Genomic DNA, 24953 nt, shown 5'->3' with positions numbered 1-24953 from the left:
ATACCTTTCCCCAGACAATGTCTCCATTATTGGGATATCTGATGAAGACGTTCTTCTCCAGACCCCGTTCGAAAGCAGGATAGGGCTGTGTCTCATTGCCAGAAATGGCTGGGTCCTGAAATCAGAGCACAAGGTAGGTAGAAAATTAAGACAGAAGATGATTTAAAAAAAAAAAAAAAGACAGGATAGAAAATGGGAAATCCCCAGTTGGAATTGCACTGTAGAGTTTCTGTGACTCCCAAGAAATACACTTATAAAAACTGACTTCTATTTCTCTCCAAGAACTGGAAAGGACAAACGCTCTAAGCAATCCCCACACAATCCCATCTGTTGTACCAATAACAGCCTACACATTCAACAAGGACTAACCAGGATGAGGATGACCCGCATCCCCTCAGCCTTCATGCGATTGATCAGATCTGGAAACTCAGAGAACTTGGGGCTGAGGGTGAAGTCCAGTTGCCTCTCCATGTAGTCGATGTCTGAGTACTGCACGTCCTGGGAGGACACAAAGAAGCAATGTCTACTTGTGGGACCAGTTCAGGCTCCAGAAGACAATGTCCCTTCCCCAGACTTAACTATGTCATACTATGGGTTTGGATTCTGGGATATTTTCTGTTGTTGTTGTTGGTGGTTTTTTTTTTTTTGTGTGTGTGTGTGTGTGTGTGACTTCACCCAACATGAAAAAGTAGAAAATAATATTTAATCCCACAACAACATCAACTACAAAAAAGGTAAGATGAGTGATAACTCCTATCTGTAAGGACTGTTATAAATGTACATAAGAACTGTCTGGAGTGGTTGTGGCAATTTCCTAGCAGGTTGACCCTGGAATCAGTGGTTCTTGTTCATAGAAAATGTAAATCATGGACTAATAGAGTATGGACAATAAGTCTGCTGGAAATCAATGCAAAAACAAAGCAAAACCATGCAGTATCAATGGGGAAGCAATATGGAGTGTAACCAGACACAATTTTCTCATTTGTGTGATGTATCTTATGACCTATATTGCTTGAACGAAATAATATAAAGAACAGAACACTATCTAGATAAAATAGATTAAATATGCAAAGCGAGTTCCCTAGATCAGTCCAATTGGAAGCCTCTTGCCCTCGAGTGAGGGAGGCTGGCTCCACCTGTATTCCCTCTGGAAATGAGGAGACCAGGACCCTGCGTTCATCAGAGCTGTGCTTCAGGGCCTGAGGAGAGTGGGAAGCAGCACGAATTCTACAAACAGTGCTCTGGCTAACTTGGTTTCATTGCTCCCTAGTCAAGAATAACGACTACTGAAGAAATCTTTGATTCTTATGAAAAAAACCTTATGACAGACTTCCTCGATTCAGTACTAGGTCTTCACGGTGTGTCTGGGTTCACAGTGCTCTACGATCCCTGGGATCAAGGCCACCTCCTACACTGTAGCCTGTACAGAGGCTCAGTGATGTAATTAAGCACTTTATACACTTGTAGAGCCTCCCGGAAAATCTCAGAAATTCACACACAGAGAGATTTCTTTAACTCTAAGGTTGCGACGCCAGGACACTGTGACATGTACATACGTAGGGGATCCGCTTGGCCACCATGCCATCATACAAGCTGGCGATCTCAGCATCATTCGCATATCCATAGCGACACAGCTGGAATCCCAGGGACCAGTAGGGTACCATCACAGGCCGACCAACCAACTAGAACACAGACAGAAAATATTAGTACTTCTCAGGAGAAGCGGGATTGTACAGAAAGAAGAGGAATATTTGGCCACCCCAAAAACTATACAACAAATTGAACTCTAGAAAGAAATTAGGGGGACACTGGCAGCTTCCAGTTTATTTTTGAGCCATTCTGAAAAATCTTGCTTCACTCTAACTTTTAAGTGAAATCCAGTGCAGTGGTTTATGAGCACAAACTCCGTAGACAAAATCCCAAAGTTCACAAAGACCTCCAGTTCTGGCAGTTGTGGGCCACAGGGAAAGTTAATGGCTTTTTTCTCCCTCTCGTAAATAGGGACCAGAGTAGTTTCTGTCTTACAAGGTTTTTATAAGGAGTGAATGTGTTGATGTCTGTGAAGTGGTCTGGCATGTGGCAGCTAGCTGATGGTGTTTGTTTGGGGTACCACCATAGTTAACCTTTCCTCATCTACAGCAACATTGTCACTACGACAAATACCATCAGCATTGCTCTCTGACCATTAAGACCCTGACTGATAAGGTTTTTAAGTGGATTAGTTACCACATTGGGTGCCACTCTGTAGAAGGAGCTGCGGGCCGCTTCCCGCCACCCGCCCGGCTAGCTTTACCCGAAATAATTACACGGAAACTGTATTCATTTTAAACACTGCTTGGCCCATTAGTTATAACCTCTTATTGGCTAGCTCTTACATATTGATTCAACCCATTTCTATTAATACGTATTGCCACTTGACTGTGGCTTACCGGGATGAGTCTAACCGGAGTCCATCTCGGAGAGGAGAGCTATGGTGACTGCCTGCCTCTGCTTTCTTTCTCCCACAGTTCTGTTCTGTCTACTCCACCTATCTAAGCTGCTGTCCTATCAAAAGCCAAGGCAGTTTCTTTATTAACCAATGTAAGTAACACATAGACAGATGACCCTTCTCCATCAACTGATATCACTGTCATCGTCAGCGCTAACGACACCATCCGCTCCACTCTCATTAACTGCATCACCATCACTACTGTACTCATGAATGCAAGCATCACCTCCATCACCATTATCACTCTAAAAAGATTTCCTCCACCGCCACTAACTCTCCTGTCAACATTCTCATTCCTATCTCTCTCACCATTTTGCCCTACTACCACTAAACTCACCACCATCACCGCTAATGCCACAAGTGTCCCTGCCATGCCACAACCGTCAGAGAAGCTGTAGTGTAATGGTGTTGGAATGCATGCACTGCTCCCTGTTCTATGATATTCCTTCCCATTTCTGAGAAAGCCAACAATTGTAATTGCCACTTGAGAATTACACTAGTGAACTCACGACTGGGAGTAGAGAGCCTGCTAACATGAATATTTGTCAATCAAATGAACTTCCTACCTCTGTGTACTGCTGAGTGACGAGCTCAGGAGTTGGCCCCAAGAATACAAAGAAATCCAAAATTCCCCCTGTGGTGCGGTATGTCAGGGCAGGCGTGGGCTGGAATGTCACGTCTGAAAACAAAAGAAAATATCAGCAAAGACAGAAGCCTTCAGGTTACCTGATTAGACTAGAAAGTCTCATTTCTCTTGCTCCCATTTTTGAACATTGATGGCAGACATTCTTTACTAAAACAACATAAAACGGAGGAGCAAAAGCCATCAGCATCCCATCCCTTTAATGAGTCTTATTAGAAGCTTTAAAATTCTGAAGTTTTTAATTATCATAGCTTTTATTTCATAGCAGTATAAAATTCATAAGAAATATCAAAGTAGCATTAAGAGTCTCAGTGGCCACCTCCCATGGCTTCCCACTATGAAACATTGTCGACAAACTAGCAAAATTCCACTAATACAATGCTACTAATTCCACTATAAGTCACATTCGTTTCATCGGTAGCTACAGTATGTATTCCTTGAACTTGATTCTATGCCCCTTTTTTATATGGCATAAAAAACATTCTCACCCTCATTCTGCCAGAGGCAGTATTTTAACCCAATAGCTTGACAGTAATTCAAGTAATATAGCCAGTTACCTCCAGCTGACCCCCAGGAATTCGGGACACACTTGGTTTGGCTACGCCTTCTTTTGTAATTGTTGCCAAATAAAAGTTTAATAAACATGGCAATAATAAGTCTCTAGACTAAAATGAGTGCTAAGCAGGAAAAAAGAACCTATTACCCACGGATGTTAGTTTTGGCTTAAGATAAAGTCCAAGTCAAATACGTTCTGATGCAAAGCAAAAATGACTGGCATATAATAAGGGACACAGGTTCATCCTACCCATGGCATTGCTGTTCAGCAGGAAGACTCCATAGGCATTGCCGTCCTCCTCTAGCCCCATGTAGTAAGGGTGGACACCATAGGAATTCATCTTGTACTGAGAGATACAGGGAAAAAAAGGTTAGGGGACTGTGTGCTTGGGAAAGAAACTCATCAGAAACTTGATTGCTACATTGAGTTAAGCTTCTTCTAGTAAGAGTAGGAGAGGAAAGGGGAATTCAAAAAATGTGTCCATCCGCCTAGCAGTAGAAGGTAACAGTCACCTGGAGTCTGTACAAGAGAAGTACAAGACATATGGCCTGGACGGAAAGGACAGAACCCAGACCCAAACACCCTGTCCTTACCCCTGGGGGCTGATCCCTGGAAAACATGCCCCACGTGTGCCAGTTCAAGTCTATCTTGAAAGTTGGGTGCTCAGTTTCCCCAAAGCCATAGATGTACGTGGAGGGCAGGCGGGTGGAGATGCGGATGAACATGTCATTGAAGGTGAAGCCAAGGAGCCCAGAGTCCCAGCTGCAGAAGGAGAAGAGACATTTGCAACAGAAAATCAGCTCTCTGATGACTTCTATCAGCTGCCTTGATGAGGAAAACAGAGCTCCGGATTCTCCTCACACCATCAGAGCAAACAAAGCACAAATCTACCCGCATAAAGCAGTCACAAATGTTCCCATTGACGGCCCAACAGTCATCTTCCTCCTTCACCCATCTTTCTCCCATCACTGCCTTCCTCCGCGCCCTCTCCATAACTAGGAATCTAAACCATTCACACCACAGCGACTGCTGCAGCTCGCACCTGCTCTGTCGTTCCTGCTCCCCGAGGGCCCTCCTCCTGCAAGCATGCGGGACTGTGATTGAGGAAATCCCACAGCGCGGCACAGCTCTGCTCATATTCATTGGTGACTTCTCGCCAAGCCTTTATTGCTGCTCCTCTTCCCAAACTCACCTCCCACCCCGGCTTCACCTCCAACTTTCATCCTTCAATGATTTCACCAGTTTCATTTCCTGACATGCCAACTTTCTTGGCTGGGCTTTATGCTGTTTGTCTTCCCTCTATCAAAAATATATCTTCCCCCACCCAGAACCCCACACTTACAACCTTAGTGCTTCCTCATCCAGGATATATTTCAAATGACACTTCTGCCTCAGAAGGACAAATTGAGACCACAAATTGGGTACCATAAAGAGTGACCTCCCTGTAATTTGGTCAAGCCCATTTTCTTATACAGCATGATTATAGCCATAGTAGCTTCCTGTGTCTATTGTCTGCACAATTAACACCTAAGACCCAGAAGAAAGTCCTGAAATATTCGCTGGATGTATTCCCTCAGTAACTGCCTCAGTAATCACTCACAGGATACTGAGGACTTCCCTAAGAATAGACCAAGAGGAAATTGCTTCCTCACAGAACTGGTCATGTGCAGTGTGACACTAAGTCAGACAGGCTGTCTGCACCAATAATTGTCTGGTGAGAAACGTTTCAGAGAGCAAGAATCTGAGTCAGACCAGGATCCACTCACATGACAGTGCCTGTACTGTTCCTGCGAATTACAATCCCAAATGGGTTCTCCTTGATGGAGACATCATAGAGACGGCCTTCATCGGTGCTTTCTGGAGCAGCAGGGATGTTCAGAGGCACGGGGACTTCATACCGTTTGTTGTTGGGATCAGAGATCTAGGCCAGAGGAAACGGATTTAAAGATACAGGTGAGAAAATAAATTCTGATGTCCTGTAATACTGTTCTCCAAACGTCTTATTTCTCTCTGGGTTTGGTCAAGATGTAGTGTATTTTACTGTGGAAACACAAAACTTCTTTTAAGGTTCTGTAGCCTTGACTAGCAAAAAGCAACAGGATTGGAAAGGCCCTGCCCACCCCTGACTGCACACACTGTGCTTACCTTAAACTGCAGCGTGTCATTCTTGTGGTAGATCACTTGTAGTTTTAGTGTATTCACAGGTGTAGAGGGGAAGGCGTTGCTAAAAGGAGAAGCCTTCAAGGAGATGTCGGCTGTGGCCTCATTTAAGCCATACTGAATATTGCTGACTGAGTACAGCTGATTGACAAAGTAGCAATAAGGGACCCCAGGAGAGTTGCTTTCCTGAAAAGAAAGTCAGATTCCTATATCAGCAGGGATCTGGAGTTACCCCCCAGAAAGAGTTAGAAAAGGCAGTTTATAAGAAGAAAATTTGTGTCTGCAAGCACACACGTAAGATATTTTAATAGTTGGTCTTCAAGAAATGCACTTATTAAAAATATCCCAGTCCTTCCCCCAGTTATGCTCCAGTCTTCCCTGGATGCCTGAAGAGGTTCTTTGTCCCTACGGGTTTCTGTGTTTGCAAAAGGACACCGATACGCTTATGATATTTATAAGCTATCCGTGCACATGAGCACCGTCAGCTGCGTTACCTCCCAGATGCAGCCTCGGGCAGCGCAGCTGGCCTCAGAAGCCCCGCTCTGATCTGGGTAGCAGTCTATTTTTTCTTCGTCCCCTATGCTGTGGTCCCACTCCACGGTATAGGATTCTCCCAGGAGAAGCTGGACGCCCGTGATAACTGCCACCTGTAGGGGTGGACAAAGCACGAGAAATTCATCATTAGAAACAAAGTCATTACACCATCTGAAAATACCTTTAGAACATTAAGCAGAAATGAGAGCAAGAGTCTCAACAATGCAAGGCATACGACTCGCTTGCAGGAAGACTTGTGTATTAGATGCTGGGACCCTCAGCAGTGACAGGGAAATGTCAGTCCCCTTACTCCATCACTATCTTCCTCATCACATTGTATAAAAATTGGGGCAAATAATAGTTGCCGCGACTGTGCCTGTTCATCCCTTCCCTGACCTATCTCTCCCTTTTATTTTGCTACAAAAACTCTTTTCTGCTCTTCAAGAATTTAGTTTTCCTTCGCAGGCTTCACTCCCCAGAGCGCTGTCCCTGCCAGTGAGGACACATAGAGAATATGCAATGTCAATCACAGGCCCAGGTTCCTGTAGTGGTTAGTATTGGCATATGCAATGTCAATCACAGGCCCAGGTTCCTGTAGTGGTTAGTATTGGCATATGCAATGTCAATCACAGGCCCAGGTTCCTGTAGTGGTTAGTATTGGCATATGCAATGTCAATCACAGGCCCAGGTTCCTGTAGTGGTTAATATTGGCATATGCAATGTCAATCACAGGCCCAGGTTCCTGTAGTGGTTAGTATTGCCAACTTCACATGCACCGGAATCACCTGCAACATGGGTCTCTGAGCATGCATGTGGGAGATTATCTTTGCTGCACTGGCTGATGAGGGAATATCTTCCCACTTAGAGGGGTATTATTTCCCGGCTACCATACTGGGCAGAGTAGCAGTATTCATTCATTGCTCTCTGCTTCCTGTTTGCGGACGGGATGCAACAGATGCTTAGCTCCTGACACCTCGACTTTCCCACCATGGTGGACCGTACCTTTAAACCCTGAGCCAGGATAAATGTTTCCTCCACCAGTGGCTCTTGTCAGTGTGTTTTAACAAAGCAACAAGAAAAGAATCTGATGCAGCTTCCATCCCCACATTTCTGTGAGATCTTAGACTAACTAAATGAATTTACTGACTCTCAACTTAATCAACTGGAAAACTGGTGAGTTGAGAAAAATTATCACATTTCCTTCCGTACCTAACAGTTATCCACATCCATTCGCTTAAATCTTGAAAGATTCAGATATTCTGCTTATCAAATTAAATATTCAACATTTTCTCTTTTTTAAATATTTGACTCTTCTTTACCCCTTTCACTTGTTTTAGGTGACATTTTAAAAACCATCATGCTTCTCTCAGTCTCTTCCCTACCTGACACTTTCCCATCCTGCCAATTCCAGCCCTCCACCACCATGTCTAACAAGGCTTGAGTTCAAGGACCACTGTAAGTTAGATCAAGGATGGCCTTTGACAGTTAGATCAAGGGTGGCCTTTGACAGATCAAGGATGGCCTTTGACAGTTAGATCAAGGGTGGCCTTTTCAGTTTAGCACCTCCAAAATTGGACCGCATGTTTCCTCCAGAATAAACTGATCTCCAGTTAGAACTAAATGTCCCTGATGCTACAGACACAGGATTTTCAGGGTGATGCTATCCGGCTATTCTCAGTTCTTGGACTGGCTGATTCTGATATCTCAACCTGAATGCCTTTACTTCTTTTTATGGCAAAGTGGCGCCCATGGTGGAACATGCTTCCTCTTGTCTTTTTCATAAACCACGTCGTGTCCTTCTGTTGTATTTTAGAAGAGCAAAGCTTTCAGGTGATGATTACATTATAGTTTATGAATTATATCTCTGGCTTTGAAAAGTTAGCATAAAGTTCACAGACAGCTGTTGGGCAAGTCTTCCTTTCTCCACTCAAAGATTTCCTTCTTTAGTTTTACCTCTGCCAACCTTTTTTTCTATCCTTTCTTCTTACTGATTTTGTTTTCCTTTTTCATTTCTCCAAGAATAGGGGCACTGTGATAGATAGCCACTTGCAAACATGAGAGAAGGAAGAACCTCAAGTCTTACAACCTTCAGCTGCTAATTGTATGCCAGCAACTTTTAATTTTAATTAAAATTTTAATTAATTTTAATTTCAGCAAAGGAATAAAATGGTCAGGTCTTTTAACCTTTTGGGGATGTCTTGTCATATTCAAACTGATGAATCTCACCTGACACATCATCTTTAGAGGTCCATTCCCCATCTTGAACAGCAAGCTATACCTAGCAATTTCAGTAAGCTCTGGACACCAACAAATATAAAACCAACCACACACCACTTTATTTCACGGTGTCTGCATCCTGAATACATGTTATCAAGACAAAACTTCACATATGATAATATGCTATTACACTAGAAGTATAAACTGACTAACTTTCCCAAAATCTGGTATCTCCTTCATACATGCCAATCTAGTATTCTACTGTATGTACTCAAGATTACTGGAGGAGGGTTTCTCCTTACATGAAGGCTTGGAGGAATGCAACACTATTCTATCTGGTGGATAAGGTTGTATTACTTTCCCTTGAAGAATTATTTGTTATCATTTAACCTAATGAACAAGCGTTTGGGTAAGATCTTCACCTTCTTTGCCTTAAATATGTGTGTTGGGATGAGAGTTTCAATACTGAAGAAAGCATGGGGAGAAAGAATCCTGACAAAGTTAAAACTTAAAAAATATTTCAAAAAACTAGCTCATTAGGCCTCAGCATGGCCTTAGCTCTCAGATCCCCACTCGTCTGATGTGGCCCCCACTTCCTTTCCTGTGTATGTGATTTGTAAGTGAGTGTGTGTGTGTGTGTGTGTGTGTGTGTGTGTGTGTGTGTGGTGTTGCTGCGGGAGTGCCTTCCGGTCCTTCAGCCAATAGCCACCAAGATACTAGCCCACGGGGCATGGTCTAGTTTTCTGCTCTCTCTCTCTCTCTTGGTTCCGGCTTTTGCTCCAGTGACTAGACTTTTTTCCTGACTGACGGTGTTCTGTAAGTTTTCCCCTAAAATAAATATCCCCTTTGAATCCAAACTGGTGTGGTATTGTTTCGTAAATTAGTGTGTGGTATGTGTGTATATAACACACACACACAAACAAAGAGTGATTTGTTTTGTTATATAATATATAATATATATTATGTATAATATATATATGTATATACATATGATAATAAAGTTAGTAAGAAGCAGAACTCTTGAGAGACAAAAACACAAAACCTAACAAAACCATTTGCCCTTTTCACCCTTGCCCTGTTCACCCTTGCCTTTGTTCATTCCAGCTCAGACGATCTCCCCAAAGTCATCATATCTCCCACTAGTCTGACCTTCCCACCAGGTCTCAGAGGTGCTGTCATCCTTTGAGAACCCCAGCGACTTTGGCAAGAAGAATCAGCATCATGCCAATCTGAAAAGTCTCAAAGAAGCAGAGATTTACCTTCATGTTAGGATCATAAGTGACCTGAGGAGACATCTGGCTTATGACACCATTGTGTTTCACGATAACATTGTGAAGCACCTCTGTTCCAAAAATTTTAATCTCCTGAAATGCTAATTTATCAGGGTCCTCATAGGTTGATTCTACAGCAGTCACGTCCAAGTGGTTCTGAAATAAATCAAGCATAATTTTGCACAAATAAATGGGCTGAGGTTCTCTAGGTCTTCAAATGTCCTATCCTAAGGCAGATGCTCCGTCCTAGACCAGATGACCTACCCTGAACCAGATATCCCACCCTAGATCAGTTTTCCCTTCCTAGACAATATACCCTATCCTAGATTACATGCCCCATCCTAGACCCAATGCCCCATTTTTAACCAAATGTTCAGCTTCTTTGAAAGCCTCTGAGCCTTTTCTACTAATGAATACTTAGGTGAAAAAAAAATGAGAATATACAGACAGACTTTTTTTATAACTACATAAGGACACTAGCTGTAGACAACAACTCTATTGAAAAATATGACTTGCTTTGATTTATGAATATATTACTGCTTCCTTTCAATAACACGAATGATGAAATTACTGGGAATTAAGTTATAAATGGGGATGTGTTCATCCATAGGTAGTCCTGAAAATGTAGTCACATACATACACACGCTAATGGTCAGATAAAAGGCCACACTTCATATTCTTAAAAATAGTCTACTTACTTTAGTGATTGAAAATTTACATAGAACATTATTGGTTGTGAGATCTGAAAACAAAAGAGAGATGAGTCAGACTGGCCTGGTCCCTGCAGAAGGCCACATTTTATCTCCTATCCTCAAAGTTGACAGCTGATTTGGAAAATCAAAGGCGCATATCTTTTATAATATTTTAATCCTTCACTAAATCTAGTAACACCACCTCTTCATTCATTTATCCATCAGTGCACCCAGGATGTTTGTGTATCTTCCCAGGTGGCAATAATGCCGCAATGAACATGAAGTGCAGATTCTCTTTGGGAAGCTCATTTCATAGACACATGTACGTGTGTGTGTACAGAAGTGAGGTGATTGTATCATAAAGTCATTTTATTTTTAACTTTTTGAAGAACTGTTTTTGTACACTGTCTAGGCCGACTGACATTTCTACCAAAGGCTGTTAATAGTTCTCCTGGGTTCCTGAGCCCGCAGTGACACTTCTTACAGTTAATTACTCCATACTAAAAGATGAGGGATGATACCTCATTATGATGTTTTATTTAAACCTGAACTTATTGCTAGTGCTCAGCATTTTCTCATGTTCCTGTTGGGTATTCATGTCTATGTGTGGCTGTCTTCTCTGAAGAAAACATCTATTGATACAGTTTTTCTATTTTAAAATCACACTGTATATTCACTTGCTGTCAGTTTTAAGAGTACTATTTATATATTCACATCGACCTTTTGTCAGTTACAAAATTTCCAATTTCCAACATTTTCTCCTACTCTGTAAGTTACCTTAGCAAACTATCAATGTTTCCTTTTTCCATGCAGAAGATGTCAAGGTTTATGGAGGGCCTATCATTGACTTTGTCTATAAAGATCAATGTCAAAAAATATTTTCCCTTTTGCTTTCCTAGGAGACTGTGCTCACTGCTTAGCTTGAAGTCTAGCTTACACTTTACAATAGGGAAGATGTGGAGAGTACCTAGACATCCATGAGGAGGTGGTGAGAAAAGAAATGACAGAGCATGTACACCACGGAGCCCTCAGCAAGAACATGGAAATGCAGCATGTGACCTTGCATGCGCCTAAGACATATCATATTAAGTGAGAGAAGCTAGACACAAAGAGATGCACTCAGCCGCCACATTTATATGTACATTTTTAAAAAAGCAATGCATGGAACTGCAGTTGCCAAGGGGCAGGAGAGTACAGAAGTTGTTCAATGGGAGAGACATTGAGTTCTAAGAGCATATTCTGGGGAGATAATATACAGTATAACTGACAATGGATGCCTTCACTGTTGATCATATTGATGGTACTCAGTAAACAATGAATATGTTGAAGACCTCAAATACATTCAATCTTTGTCAATTCATTATTTTTAAATAAAAATAAGATGTTTAAAACTATCTTGAGAATGACAAAAGTATGAGCAATCTATACAAGTCCAAGCCATTGCTTTGCTTTCTCCTCACTGCCATAACCCTGCAAGGATCTTTCCAGATGCTTTCAGAGCAGGCGTTCCCTGCTAAGCTAGGACCACAGCATCATTCCTGTACAACAACTGATGTGCAGTACAGCACAGATTGAAGCACAGATGCCAGGAATGTGTGTGTTCATCGCCTCATACTGGCATGAGTATGACTCTCACATCACCAACACTTGTTCTCCGGGGTTTGGGGGTCATTTATACTTCAGAGCAGATTAATAAAGCACCAGTCATGGAACTCTGTCCTTGAGAGTCTGTTAATAAAAGTGAGAGCCTAGGCAACAGGAGCATTGAGAGAGGGTGGGGGTAAACTTGTTCTCCCTTCAATTAGGGTTCATCTCTCATGGCCTCTGACTAGTACAAACAGAAACAAATGGTTTCTCTGGGAGGATGCTCTAAGATGCCAGGTGAGATTGCACTCACAGCGGAATGGCCAGCAGGGGTGAAGGGACAGGGTCAGACAGGCAGTCCTATCATGGCCACGCCCTCTTGCAGCACTCACCCTTTGACTGCCCATCATCCCAGAACAGCTCTCCTCTTGCTTCTTTGTTTTCATCCAGGGCAATGAGAAGGCCAAGAGGGTTCTTCCGGCTGTGGAAAACAAGATTTACACAAGGCATTAGTCCTTAGGACTCAATTAATTTTGCCAAACATTTGCACCAAATTTCAACTGAGAACGATATGAATCAGTCACAAGTGACTCCTTTGCTTTATGGGCAGAAGGAGAAGTGTCTTCCCCAATAATAATTTATAAGATAAAGTGCTTTAAACATCTATAAAAAGTGCAAGCATTTAAGCCTGGTAACTTTTGAACCGCTGTTGTAGTTACCATTAAAACTGCAATTCTAGTCGCAATAAAGGTTTATAGAGGGGAAGAAATTTTAGACAATGGTGCTACAACCCAGGGCATTTTAGATATCCTACTCCAGGGAAAGAATCTCAGTCATTTGAATTAACTTACAAACTATATATGGCTGCAAAAAGAAGCAGCGGGCTGTGTTCCTGAGGCTAGATATAATGGGCCAAGCAGTGTTTAAAAGAATACAGTTTCCATGTAATTATTTCAGGGGTTAGCTAGCCAAGATCCGGGCGGGAACACAGCCCGCTGCTCCTTTTTGCAATATATGTCAATGATGAGAAATGAGTAGTTAGAAAACTGCTGGTAAATGGAATAAGGACATCCTGAGATCACACAGTGGGAAAGCACTTACTTGCCTAGCTAGTGTTTTCCACACCCTGGTCCTTAGGCCAAGTGTAATAGAAACTCAAGGTCAACTGACTGTCCTGGGGCAACAGCATCTTTGGGGCATGGAAAGTCAACTCTACTCTTAACACATTGAAAAAGATAGAGGTGTCAAAGTCAACTTGGAATCACATTTTGATAGACTATGGGCATCCTATTCTTATAGGGTTCAGAGGTTGAGTTAGAAAGCAAGACAATTTTAATATTTGAATATTGTTATCAGGATACAAAGTGACCCCAAACTGGAGTTATTTGATTGAGGGGAAGGAAGAAAGGAAAACAGTGATTAGATTTAGTCATGCTTTCATCAAAGTCTGTAAGTTGAAATACTAAGAAAGTGAGGGAGAATAAAGGAAAAGGCAGGTTTTAAGCCTCCTGAAAAATCCTTGTCTATTGAAACCTAAACACTGAAGCTTATAAGGATGGCAACAAGTCTTCTGTGGAGACAGAATAATAACTGTGCAAACAAAGATGAGGAAAAGTCAGTAACTCAGGAAGAGTGGGAGAGACTTGAGCTTGTGTTGTTAAAGTCCAACTGTTAATTAAAAAGAAGAAAAACCTCTCAATTATCGATGAGAAACAGGAAACTGGGTTTGTAGGAGCATAGTGAATGGAGCCCAACTCCAGAACAGAGACAGTGTGATGCATGAACAGACAGCTACGGATAGGTCGCCAGGCCAAGTCAGGTAGGGAGAGTACCAAGCAAGATTGCTCAGAATTGGGTTTTCTCAAGTCACGAGACTTACAATGTGAAAATGTCTATAGCCCTGGGAAAGCCAGGGATGCTGACTACCCCAACTGTCAATTTATCCTCAAAACTAAGGTGAGGAAGGAGACCAGGAAGAAAGTCTTTCCAAGTCCAGCAGGGGTCTGCTCTCTGTCAGGAGAGCCTAGGGTAGATTACAGCAACCCTAGACTACAGAGCATAGAGACCCCTGACAACAACAATACACACAGAGACCAAGTATCCCCTCTCCACGCTGTGCCTATTGTGTCAGCAGAAGCCTGCTGGAGGAAGTGGACAAAATACCCAACATAGAGAAATGTAAGCTCAACTAAATGGCTTTCGGCCTTAAGACTGATACTGGAGAGATCGGTCACTCTCATGACAACCGAATGAGTACAGAGGCGTGCAAAGCAGAACTACAAGCCCCTTATTCACCTTAAGTGAGTGTTCAGGGCAGGTTGTTGCCACGGCAGGATGTAGCCTCCACGGATGTGAAGATTGATGTGCTCAAGAGGAGCTGGTAAGGTCCTCCACTCTCCTGTTGAGTTGATAGCTTCACCCTGGTGTCCAAAGAAGGAGAAATGATGAGTGGAGGCAGACATTCATCCCTGAGCAGCACAGCCCACCCGCATCCCTAAACCTGCTGCCAGGTCATCACCATCCATCGCATACCTGCTCTCATACCGTGTCCATTCACCTGCTGCTGTATGAAGTCTGGTTGTGCCTCTCTAGGTCTCCAGGAGAGTCCCTGGCCTTTGCAGAATCGTATATAAATCCCAAACACCCTCACCCTACAACCTGCTGCTAAGGCACAGAGTACTTCGAGACGACACTGGACAATATCCACATTTATTTTTTGTTGACTACAGATGTGCTTTACTTCCTCCCACCCTGTCAAGCTCCTAACACCTTTGATATATGCTCCATTGCAAAGGTCAGCATAAGCAGATTCACTTACATATCATTATCTTGAACTGAATATTCTGTCTTACATTTAATACCTTCGCTGGGCTTCCTGTGAACGATGTTCACTCATCTGAGTCATAACCTACAATCCTTCCACATTTACTCAACCGCAGAAGGGCTTCATAATGCATTTTTTTGCATTGTTTCTTTTATCAAAAATAGACTTTTTCATACAATATATCCTGATTAAGGTTTCTTATCTCTCTACTCCTCCCAGTTCCTCCCTACCTCCCCTCCTATCTAGATCTACCCCCTTTCTATCCTTAGGGGAAAAAGTCATCTAAGAAATAATAATATAATATGATGGGATAAAGCAAAAATGAGCAAATTGGAATAAGACAAAACACACAGAAGGAAGAGTTCAAGAAAAGACACAAGAAACAGTTATAGATGGAAGAGTAACACTCTTTCACACACTCAAGAATTCCATAAAAACACAAAAACAGAAGCCATAATATATACTCTAAATCTGCATGGTAATAAATATATATACACATGTACAAACAAACATACATATATATATATAATATATATGTGTATTGTGTGTGTGTGTAAAAATGAAAAATTAAAATGAAAAAACTGATATGGCATTGTGAGACACAGAACCTCCAGAGATGCTGTGGAGTTTGTTTTCTGTTGGCTGTCTACTGCATGAAGGCATGCAACCTGCTCTTAAGAGTAATTTGTTTTCCCAGTGGGTCCCCCTTGAAGTAAACTAATTTTTCATTTGAAAACGGCTGTCAATTGAAGATTACTTCTGAGTTAGCAATGAGGACATGTGTGTGCTGCTCCTTTCAACTCTAATGCATGCCTGACAATTGGGTTAGAACGTTATTTTCTGTGATGTTATCCTATAGAATGTGTGTGTATGTGTTGTATATACATGTTAACATGTGTGCATACCCATACATGGCTATATACCAACCCTCTGAATGCTATGACCCTTTAATATAATTCCTCATGCTGTGGTAACCCTCAACTATAAAATTATTTTCATTGCTACTTCATGACTGTAATTTTGCTACTTTTGTGAATCATAACGTAAATATCTGGTATGCAGGATATCCCATACGTGACTCCTATGAAAGGGTTATTTGACCCCAAAGGGATCGTGACCCATAAGTTGAGAACCACTGCTGTGTATGAATGTGTACGTGTGCACTAGTGTGGCTGTGTGTTTGAGTGCATGTGTCTCTGTGTGAGTTTGTATGTATATGTGTTCATATGCGGACATGGTTGTATCTGAACATGTACATGCACATTAGTGTCTGTCTCTGTGTATGCATGTGCACACACATGCACATACACGCACACACACATGCACACACATGCACGCACGCACACACATGCACACACGCGCACACACACGCAAGCACACACATGCACACACACGCACACACATGCAAGCACACACGCACACACACACACACGCGCACACACACACACACACACATGCACACGCGCACACATAGGCCAGATTGCTCTCATCATCATTCTCTCCACCTCGTTTCTTTACTTGTTTTCTTATTTTTAGACAAGGTCTGTCACTGAACCTAGAGCTGCTCTGCCTCTTCAGCACTAGGATCACAATTTATTTGATAGCTATACTGAATTACGGCTTTCTGTTGCTATGTGACTACAGAAAGTTCACGTATCTGCTTCCACAATGCAGCATGTCATTTAGGGCAACTTGGATCCCTGATCCCAGGCATACTGAGTACGAGTAGTCACTCATACTCGGCCTTGAATAAATAAATGACTTCACATTCTTTTGGAGTAAGATATTTGCTTTTCATCGACAGCACTGTCTCTCACTGTCTTAGCTAATCACAGGGAACAATTCTTTAACATCTGTGTGAAAACTGCAGACACTTAAATACAGAGGAAAAGGATGTCTGTGAGGGCGCGCTCACACAAACACAATCGAACACTACTCTCTTAAGTGCTTCCTGGTGTCTGGAAAAGATCCGTCAATGTCTTCACCATCAGCAAAAGACTCGACAATGTCTTCACCGTCAGGGAATAGCCCATCAAAGTCTTCACCGCACGGCTAACGGTGACGTAAGGAGAGGCGCTCTCACAACACGCCAGGCACCTGACCTGCAGGTCACCTCACAGCACATCTCTAAAGGAGCTGCTGGGGCTTGTCTGATCGGAACAGGAAGTGAGAACGCGGCTTACAAGGATCGAGTGACCCATGCTAGACCACAGCAATTGATTTCCAGCATCGGGGTTTGGTCTGTTACCTGCTGAATCTGTCATACTCAGAGACTTTGAACCCTAACACCGCCGGATTATATGAGGAACTTACCGTATAGTAGTCATACCAGAGGGCTGTGGGGAAATACGCACTGATGCTTCGAACATTCTGAAATTAAACACAGACCAGGTGTGGGCATTTGGAGACAGAGTAGGCAGCCTACAATGTACCCTTGCCTAAGAGAACAGAGTTGGACTTGGGTATGTGTGCCTCAACTTCCTAAAGATCACCAAGGCTGAGAACCCCTGCTTTCTTCCCGAGTTTCCAAGGGTGGGAAACTGCCTAACAAAACCCAGTACCTTCACTAAGGCCCTTTGGGGAACAAGACTTCAAAGAAATGACAAACTCCTGCTTGAAGCCTTACCCATCCTTTCTCTAAAGACACGTACCCAAGGTTAAATATAGAGAAAAAAAATGTCTGCAGGTTCAAACGAATTTGAAGATGATTTAATTAGCTTCTGTGTTTAGTTAAGTGCTCATCTAGGGACAGAAGATATATAGAAGGAAGCAAAGAGCTAGCTGCCAGCAGCCACAAGGTGACACACATTGCTGCAAGCAGTTGTGAACATTTCAGTTAAAAATAACAGAGACGATAAAGAGTCTTTACACTACTCCCCACACCAGACCCTATACATTTCACTTTAATCAATAGAAAAAATTATATGTTATATAAACTATGAAGCTATTTTAGTCTTGACTTATCTGTGAACTGGTATAACTGGGCTAATAAAAAAGGAGGATTTGAGTGTAGAAAACCCAGGACACAGAATCCTATGCTGAAGGACCATAAAAGATGAATGTAGAATAAGAAACCCTGTCTCCAGATCTGCCTCACATCAGACTCCCTTCTTCATATTCCCTCAGTCTACCAATTGGGACCCTCCAATTCTCAGAGGTCTCCATACTTACAGGCTCCAGCACAGGGCTGACCAGGAAGGCTGGACCCAGGAGGAACTGTTTGTCTATATTCCAGGTCTTACTGTCTGTCACAAATCTGAAAATGGAATTGAAGGTTTCACAATCAGAAACAAAGAGGGTTTTGGCTTACTGTCCTGAAGAAATGACTGAGTTAAGATCCATATTAGAGCTCCTATGTGTCCTCTGTCCCCTGCACTCTCTGCACAAGATGATGGGGATTAAACTCCCCACACATTCCTACATGTCATGCTTCCAAAACTGTCCAGAAATGTGCTTGTGGACAAACCATTTTTATCATCACACATTTCAATGCAAAAATGCTTTTTGCTCTTAAAATCTTTACTGAAATGCTCATGGAGGTGACCTGAAACAAATGATGGTGTAGAAATATATAACAAAATAAAAATAAGGAGGTGACATGAAGAAAAATAATGCTATGGAATGTTGGATCTTTTCTAATTTTTTTTTAATTAAATAGGGGAACTTTCATTCAAGACAGGTGGCAAGCAGAACATGAAAAAAGTGGTAAGGCATGTTCCCTACCATGACAATATTTCCACCTTACAGGTTAAATACATTTCCCACTGTTCATCAGAAATCCACCTCAACACTCACTCATGGAGAAGAGGCCGCACAACTGTGCTGCCCTCTGTGTGGGCCTTGTACATCAAGGTGTAGAGATACGGCAACAGGGTGTATCTGGTCTCTAGTACACTTCTGGAAATGTCCTCAAAGGTTGAATTCCAGGACACAGGGTCTTGTCTCTACAAGCAAAGAAGAAGAGTGTTTAGAACCCAGATGTATCTCTCAAGGGACAGCCATGGAAAGCTTATTGTAATCATTTCTGCACAACTGGATAAACATAATGGTGCATGAAACTTTAAAGATATTCTTAGTAATTGGAAAACAAATGCAGCTTTCTCAGGAAAATTGCTTCATAAGATACTCTGTATGGAACATATAAGAAAATGCTTCCTAAATATAAAGAATTATCAAGACAATACTGAAGAATATGGTTCAGAGAGAAGATGTCCCAGGGAACACAGGCAGCAGGACTGCTCTCTACAGCCGAGGGAGCACTTCCAGTGACATAATGGAGTGAGGAAGCTGACGCCCCACCTTGGTCCCAATGGTGTTGTGGTTCCTGGAGAAGGGGTAAAAGGCGCCCAGCTGCATCCAGCGAACGCACATCTCATACTCAGCATCTTGAAAGAACCCACAGATGTCTGCTCCGGTCTGAAACAACAAGGAGCAAAGTGAGCTCTTGGTGCTTTCTGGGGGATGCTGCCACCTTCCTAGGGAGGGGGAGCATGCAAGAGCACTTACATAGGAGATGCCAAAGAGACTGAACTCCATCATGCCTGCAAGGAGAGATGCAGCAGGGTCAGGACAGGCATCATTCTCTGCCTCCTCCTCCCCCTACACCAAGGATCCTACTCACTCCCCACCCACAACCAGCAGAGGGCCCTGGGCACAACCCACACACCAATGATGGATTTCCACAGCTGGTCCCAGGCAGCTGTGTTGTCTCCCAGCCAGTGTCCTGCCCAACGTCCAGAAGTGGGGAATGTGGAGCGGGTGATGACGATCCCTCTCTGTCCTGTCACCTCCTGCACAGCTCTGGTTGGGTACACAAGGAGGAAGATTAAAGGCAGGACAGGGGAAGGAAGGCAACGGAGCTTCTTCCCCAGAGCCCTTGCTCTTAGGACATCATGACAAATCTGTCTTGAATGACTTGAAGAAAAACAGAAATGACCCTTTAGAGGAGGTCCAGTTGGTTGACATAGATAATGGTGGTGGTAAAACCTTTACACAGCTGTTTTCAAGTATCTCGCCATGTGACGATTCATTGGTTTGTGCCCAAAAAGTAAACACGCACAGAATCTGACTGTTCATTTACCCATATATGACATTCTATATTTGAAGATTATTTTTCTTTTATCTCACATAGTGAGTAGGCCTAGCTACTTCAAGAAAATACCAACTTAGTGCCCATCTTGAGTAGTCAAAAAAAAACAAACAGCTAAAAAGATGACTCATTTTCATTGTGAAGCAGTGAGGTTTCTAGCCCTCAGGTATCCTTTTCCTTTTGCAACTACTGGTATCACAGTACTAGAAACACCGCAGAAAGACTAGGTAGGGTGCCTACTGATTTCCTCATAGGGCAGGCTCCATGATTTGGGAGTTGTTGGTTAACAAATACAAACTGTTAAATGGTTATTAAAATTACATCATATCTACTCCTGGGGATGGGAAAACAAATGCAAAAGCTCCAATACCCATCACAAAAGTAATACCAACTGGAGAAAGAAAGCAGAGGATCACTCACTCGTAGGTGGGTCTGGTCTGGGACCACCCGTACAGGCTGTGCACATCATAGTGCCGCACCCGGGAGCCATCTGGAAGGATCTGCTCGCTCTCCATGCACAGGGTCTTGCTGCTCAGGCCCCTGTCCCTGGCTTCCAAATCTGAGGGAAATAATGAAACATCAGTGAATATCAGTCTTGACCCTCAATTCTTGACTTCCTTTTAGAAGACACTAAGACTAAAGACCTCTGCCTGGATCCCACTCCTTTCCCCATGAGCCATAAGAACAAATGACTTCTCTGAGTAGCAGAGTCACTGAAGGCATTTTCAGCATCAAATTCACTAAAGCAAATAGAAGTTGGGGAAGATACAGGTTTCCAAGTACTCTCTATGGGGAAGGTTCTTGTACAAGTTTCCTTAATAGATATACTTTTATTTATTTGTGTGTGTGTGTGTGTGTGTGTGTGTGTGTGTGAGAGAGAGAGAGAGAGAGAGAGAGAGAGAGGGAGGGAGGGAGGGAGGGAGGGGGAGGGAGAGAGAGAGAGAGGAGGAGAAGGAGAGGGAGGGAAGAAGGGGGAAGGGAGGGATGGGGAGAAGAGAAGGAGAGAGAGAGAGAGAGAGAGAGAGAGAGAGAGAGAGAGAGAGAGAGAGGGAGGGAGGGAGGGCTGTCTGCAGCAACCAGAAAAACAGAAGAAGGCACCCAATACTCTTGAGTTGGAGTTACCAGTGGTTTTGAGTCTCCTGCAGTGAGTTCTCTGTGAGACTAGCAGTCAATCACTCTTAACTGCTGATCCACCCTTCCAGTCCCATAAGCTTTTAATACAGAAGTTATTTCAGATCCTTCTTATCATATTTCTGTGAATGGATAGTGTTGTATGCCTGTTATACTTTAGGACACATTGATTTTGTACTATCTCTGGAAGGTCACACAACTCAGAAAGGGCATAGTACATGGAATTAAGCTATAAACGTGCATGGCTCTAAAGTCTACCGACTCCATGAAAAGGGGGAGTCCACTTCACTGTACATGTTGGTGGAAAAAGAAATTCTGTAAATTATCACACCACAGAGACATTATCACAGCTGAGCGATTTCTGGACAAATTCAAGAAATGTTCTAACATTTCCAGTTGGATAATGCGATGTGCTTTGGACTTTGACCCTATTTAACCACAATAATGGTGAGGATGTGTCTTTGATGGTCAGGGAAACCCCAGGATGCTGAGCTCATCTTTCTCCCATTCACTGCACATCAAGTGAAGAGATCCTGTGGTCCTTACATGGCATGTAGGGAGGATGGTTCAGAGTAGCATCCCTGCAGCCGGAAGGCACTGCCCCATTTACAAAGCTGGAAGGTTCATTCATATCCTAAAAATAGCGAGATTATGGGTTATTTTTAAAGACACTTAAGTTCTCTCAATGTCATAACAAAGAAGTGGTCACACATTCAATATCTAGCAACCCTATAGATGCTGCACATAGGGGAATAACGAAGCACTGGAAAAGCGCAGGTTAGAAATAAGAAATAACCGAAACATGACTGGCTATATTATTTCATTTCTTCCATTAGGACAAACAATGGTTTAAGGAACTCCCACTAACTGTTGTGGAGGCTTCACACCAGGACCTTTAGACAGGTTCCCATGTGCTATGCTGAGGACAATCCTAAGTTTGATTTGATGATCAGTTCTTTGCTAGGTATGAAATCTTTAAAAACAGCCCACATACACACAAACACCCCATACTCATTATACATGGACAGATCCATCCACACTTACAATCCACAGGCCATCAAACTTCAAGCTCTTCTCTGGATTATCTGTGTTTGCATGGAGTTCTTGAATCTCTTTCTTCCACCACTCGGCAGTTGAATTACGGAAAAAGTCTGGGAAGGCCACATAAGCTCGGTATTTCTGTCAAATTAAAATATTCAATTTATTGTAAATGAATATGTCATACAGGAAGGAGGCATGTACTAAAACTGAATGAATTCTAATATCTCAGCAATTGTGGAGTGATTGTCTGAATAGAACCTATGTAATAAAACACACCTGACTTTGTAGAAAAAGTTTTAAGAGGAAAGATCAAAAAACATATAATATACCTTCCCAGAATTTGGAAACCAGCTGCATTGTATGGAATGGACTGCTCAGGCGGATCCTGGGCTTTGTGTGGTGAAAACCTAAATTGAAAACTCTGTGCTTGTGTCCAGAATGATGCCTTAGCTGATACATTCTTGAATCTAACAGGGTTTTTAGATCTCAGTTGTACCTTGCAAACCATATGTAGGTCAGCCTCATCATCAGGTCACCCATCACACATCTCTGGTACACTAGAACTATCTAGCACTTCCCCACAGTATTCACCAATACAATCCCAGTTCCTCAATTATGACCATTGTTAAAAAAGAGTTAAAGGTCCAGCAAACACTGAAGACCAAGGGCAGCCACCTCCCAACAGTGTACACACTGCTCACAGGTGAATCAGAAAACTCATAGAGAAATACACAGGCTGACTCAGGGCTTTTGACTCAGAAATAAATGTCTTAGAAAGAGGAGGGTCTGATGCTTCTTCTGCCAGTTGGGTCAATTAATTTATTCATGCAAGACACAGAAGCAAATGAAGATGAGAAGAAAATAGAGCGGTAACCTAGGCTACTTGGTCCCATTAAGTGGAAAAGCCTGTTCACAGAAGAAAGCAAATTAAGAATACAAGACTACTAGGAACTAAAAGGAAAAAAAAAAAAATCAAGAAGCCCAATGCAGGATGGAAGGGCGGTGCCGGATTAATGTTCGTGAACATAAATATACATGGAGAAAAGGATCCCACACCTGAGAACAAAGGCTGGAAACTGTCAGGACTAGCATCCAGTTCTGAGTTCATAGCCCTTAGGAATTGACAGCTTTACATTTGAAATTGTCATTGTGATATAGGAAACTATGGGCAGGAAACTTGAGCACATCGTATCTTATACCCTATGGTCAGTAATGCCAACATCACAACTTGAAGTAAAACATAGCTAACCATAAAATAATGGATCGCAGACTGACAGGAGGAGCATTGCTGCTAAGTGACTTTTTCTCTCATGCGTCTGCCCTAAGTGTAGACACATCTAGTATCCTAGACATGGCTGCCTCTTCCTGGAAACCCTGACCACATCCAGCACCACAAAGTGCCTGTTACCTCCACTTGAATGTCCCAGTCTAGAGAGGAGTCCACTTCAACATCAGGGTAATCAGGCCAGACCTATGGAGAGAAAAGATTTACCAGACATGTCCTCAACAAATAAGCCAAGGATCTAGGGCTAATAGTTGCACTAGTAATTCCCTAAAGAAAAATAGATTCAGTAAAGTGCTTAAGCAGAAAAGCAGATATTAACCGAAAACAAAAAAGTAAAAATTAAAAAAGAAAGAAAGAAAACCATCACTTTAGAGACCTCACATAACAGGCCCCCAAATCAACATTTCCAAAGACTGCTAACAGTGGCTCTGGCCCAGTGTGAGTCTGGCCGGATCAACACAGAGCTCATACCTTTCCCCAGACAATGTCTCCATTATTGGGATATCTGATGAAGACGTCATTCTCCAGACCCCGTTCGAAGGCAGGATAGGGCTGTGTCTCATTGCCAGAAATGGCTGGGTCCTGAAATCAGAGCACAAGGCAGGTAGAAAATTAAGACAGAAGATGATTTTTTAAAAATAAAAAGGCAGGATAGAAAATGGGAAATCTCCAGTTGGAATTTCACTGTAGAGTTTCTGTGACTCCCAAGAAATACACTTATAAAAACTGACTTCTATTTCTCTCCAAGAACTGGAAAGGACAAACTCTCTAAGCAAACCCCACACAATCCCATCTATTGTCCCAAGCACAGGGTACACATTCAACAAGGACTAACCAGAATGAGGATGACTCGCATCCCATCAGCCTTCATGCGATCGATCAGGTCTGGAAACTTAGAGAACTTGGGGCTAAGAGTGAAGTCCAGCTGCCTCTCCATGTAGTCGATGTCTGAGTACTGCACGTCCTGGGAGGACACAGGAAAGAGTGGCTGCTGGCTGGAGAGTTCAGGCTCCAGCATTTACTACAGCTATGTCCAGCTATTCCACCCCTATGAATGCCACATTAAAGCTTTGGACTTGGGGATATTCACTAATATTTTATATTTTCTTCAGATAGAGAAAAAAATTTCATCTCAACATCAAAAAAATGTAAGGTAAGTACCAATGCCTGTCTGTAAAGGCTGTTGCAAAAAAATAAATAAATAAATAAAATCACTGTAGGAAAATATGCTTTTACTTTCTCTATGAATGTGTCCTGAAATCAGTAAAGATTTTCCACAGAAAAAAAGTCAAACATTCTGTCTTAATATATTGCAGATCATAGTTTTACTATAAAATATTTGTATCAAAGCAGTGCTCACTGTAGAGGACCAATGTTGGAGGTAATCAAAGAGTGCTCGCATTGAGATTCTCTATTACAACAGTGCTTCTCAACCTTC

General features: G+C 42.5%; 1 protein-coding gene across 12 annotated transcripts in view; it reads right to left on the bottom strand.

Moving 5' to 3' along the window:
* The window catches only part of Mgam (maltase-glucoamylase), a 161078-nt gene that overhangs the window by 15141 nt on the left and 120984 nt on the right, over positions 1–24953 (bottom strand). For 8 of the 12 annotated variants that reach the window (XM_087901696.1, XM_087901701.1, XM_087901706.1 and 5 more), the window contains 25 exons: positions 24351–24479; positions 23987–24097; positions 23639–23701; positions 22234–22368; positions 21736–21823; positions 20479–20617; positions 19636–19769; positions 19476–19510; positions 19269–19385; positions 18765–18913; positions 18141–18225; positions 17283–17339; positions 14441–14565; positions 12538–12626; positions 10568–10611; positions 9858–10025; positions 6342–6494; positions 5833–6033; positions 5454–5608; positions 4281–4449; positions 3937–4033; positions 3055–3167; positions 1557–1682; positions 370–498; positions 5–115 (listed from right to left, as the gene is read on the bottom strand). In XM_087901696.1, the coding sequence (XP_087757822.1) occupies positions 5–115; positions 370–498; positions 1557–1682; positions 3055–3167; positions 3937–4033; positions 4281–4449; positions 5454–5608; positions 5833–6033; positions 6342–6494; positions 9858–10025; positions 10568–10611; positions 12538–12626; positions 14441–14565; positions 17283–17339; positions 18141–18225; positions 18765–18913; positions 19269–19385; positions 19476–19510; positions 19636–19769; positions 20479–20617; positions 21736–21823; positions 22234–22368; positions 23639–23701; positions 23987–24097; positions 24351–24479 (2922 nt within the window). The remainder of the gene's footprint in view (positions 1–4; positions 116–369; positions 499–1556; positions 1683–3054; positions 3168–3936; positions 4034–4280; positions 4450–5453; positions 5609–5832; positions 6034–6341; positions 6495–9857; positions 10026–10567; positions 10612–12537; positions 12627–14440; positions 14566–17282; positions 17340–18140; positions 18226–18764; positions 18914–19268; positions 19386–19475; positions 19511–19635; positions 19770–20478; positions 20618–21735; positions 21824–22233; positions 22369–23638; positions 23702–23986; positions 24098–24350; positions 24480–24953) is intronic. The other 4 variants (XM_087901702.1, XM_087901703.1, XM_087901700.1 and 1 more) reach the window with 4 other exon arrangements.

This window comes from Myodes glareolus, chromosome 25 (assembly GCF_982192425.1).
Source record: "Myodes glareolus chromosome 25, mMyoGla1.1, whole genome shotgun sequence".
Classification (NCBI taxonomy): Eukaryota; Metazoa; Chordata; class Mammalia; order Rodentia; family Cricetidae; genus Myodes; species Myodes glareolus.
This window is presented reverse-complemented; position numbering and strand designations above follow the sequence as displayed.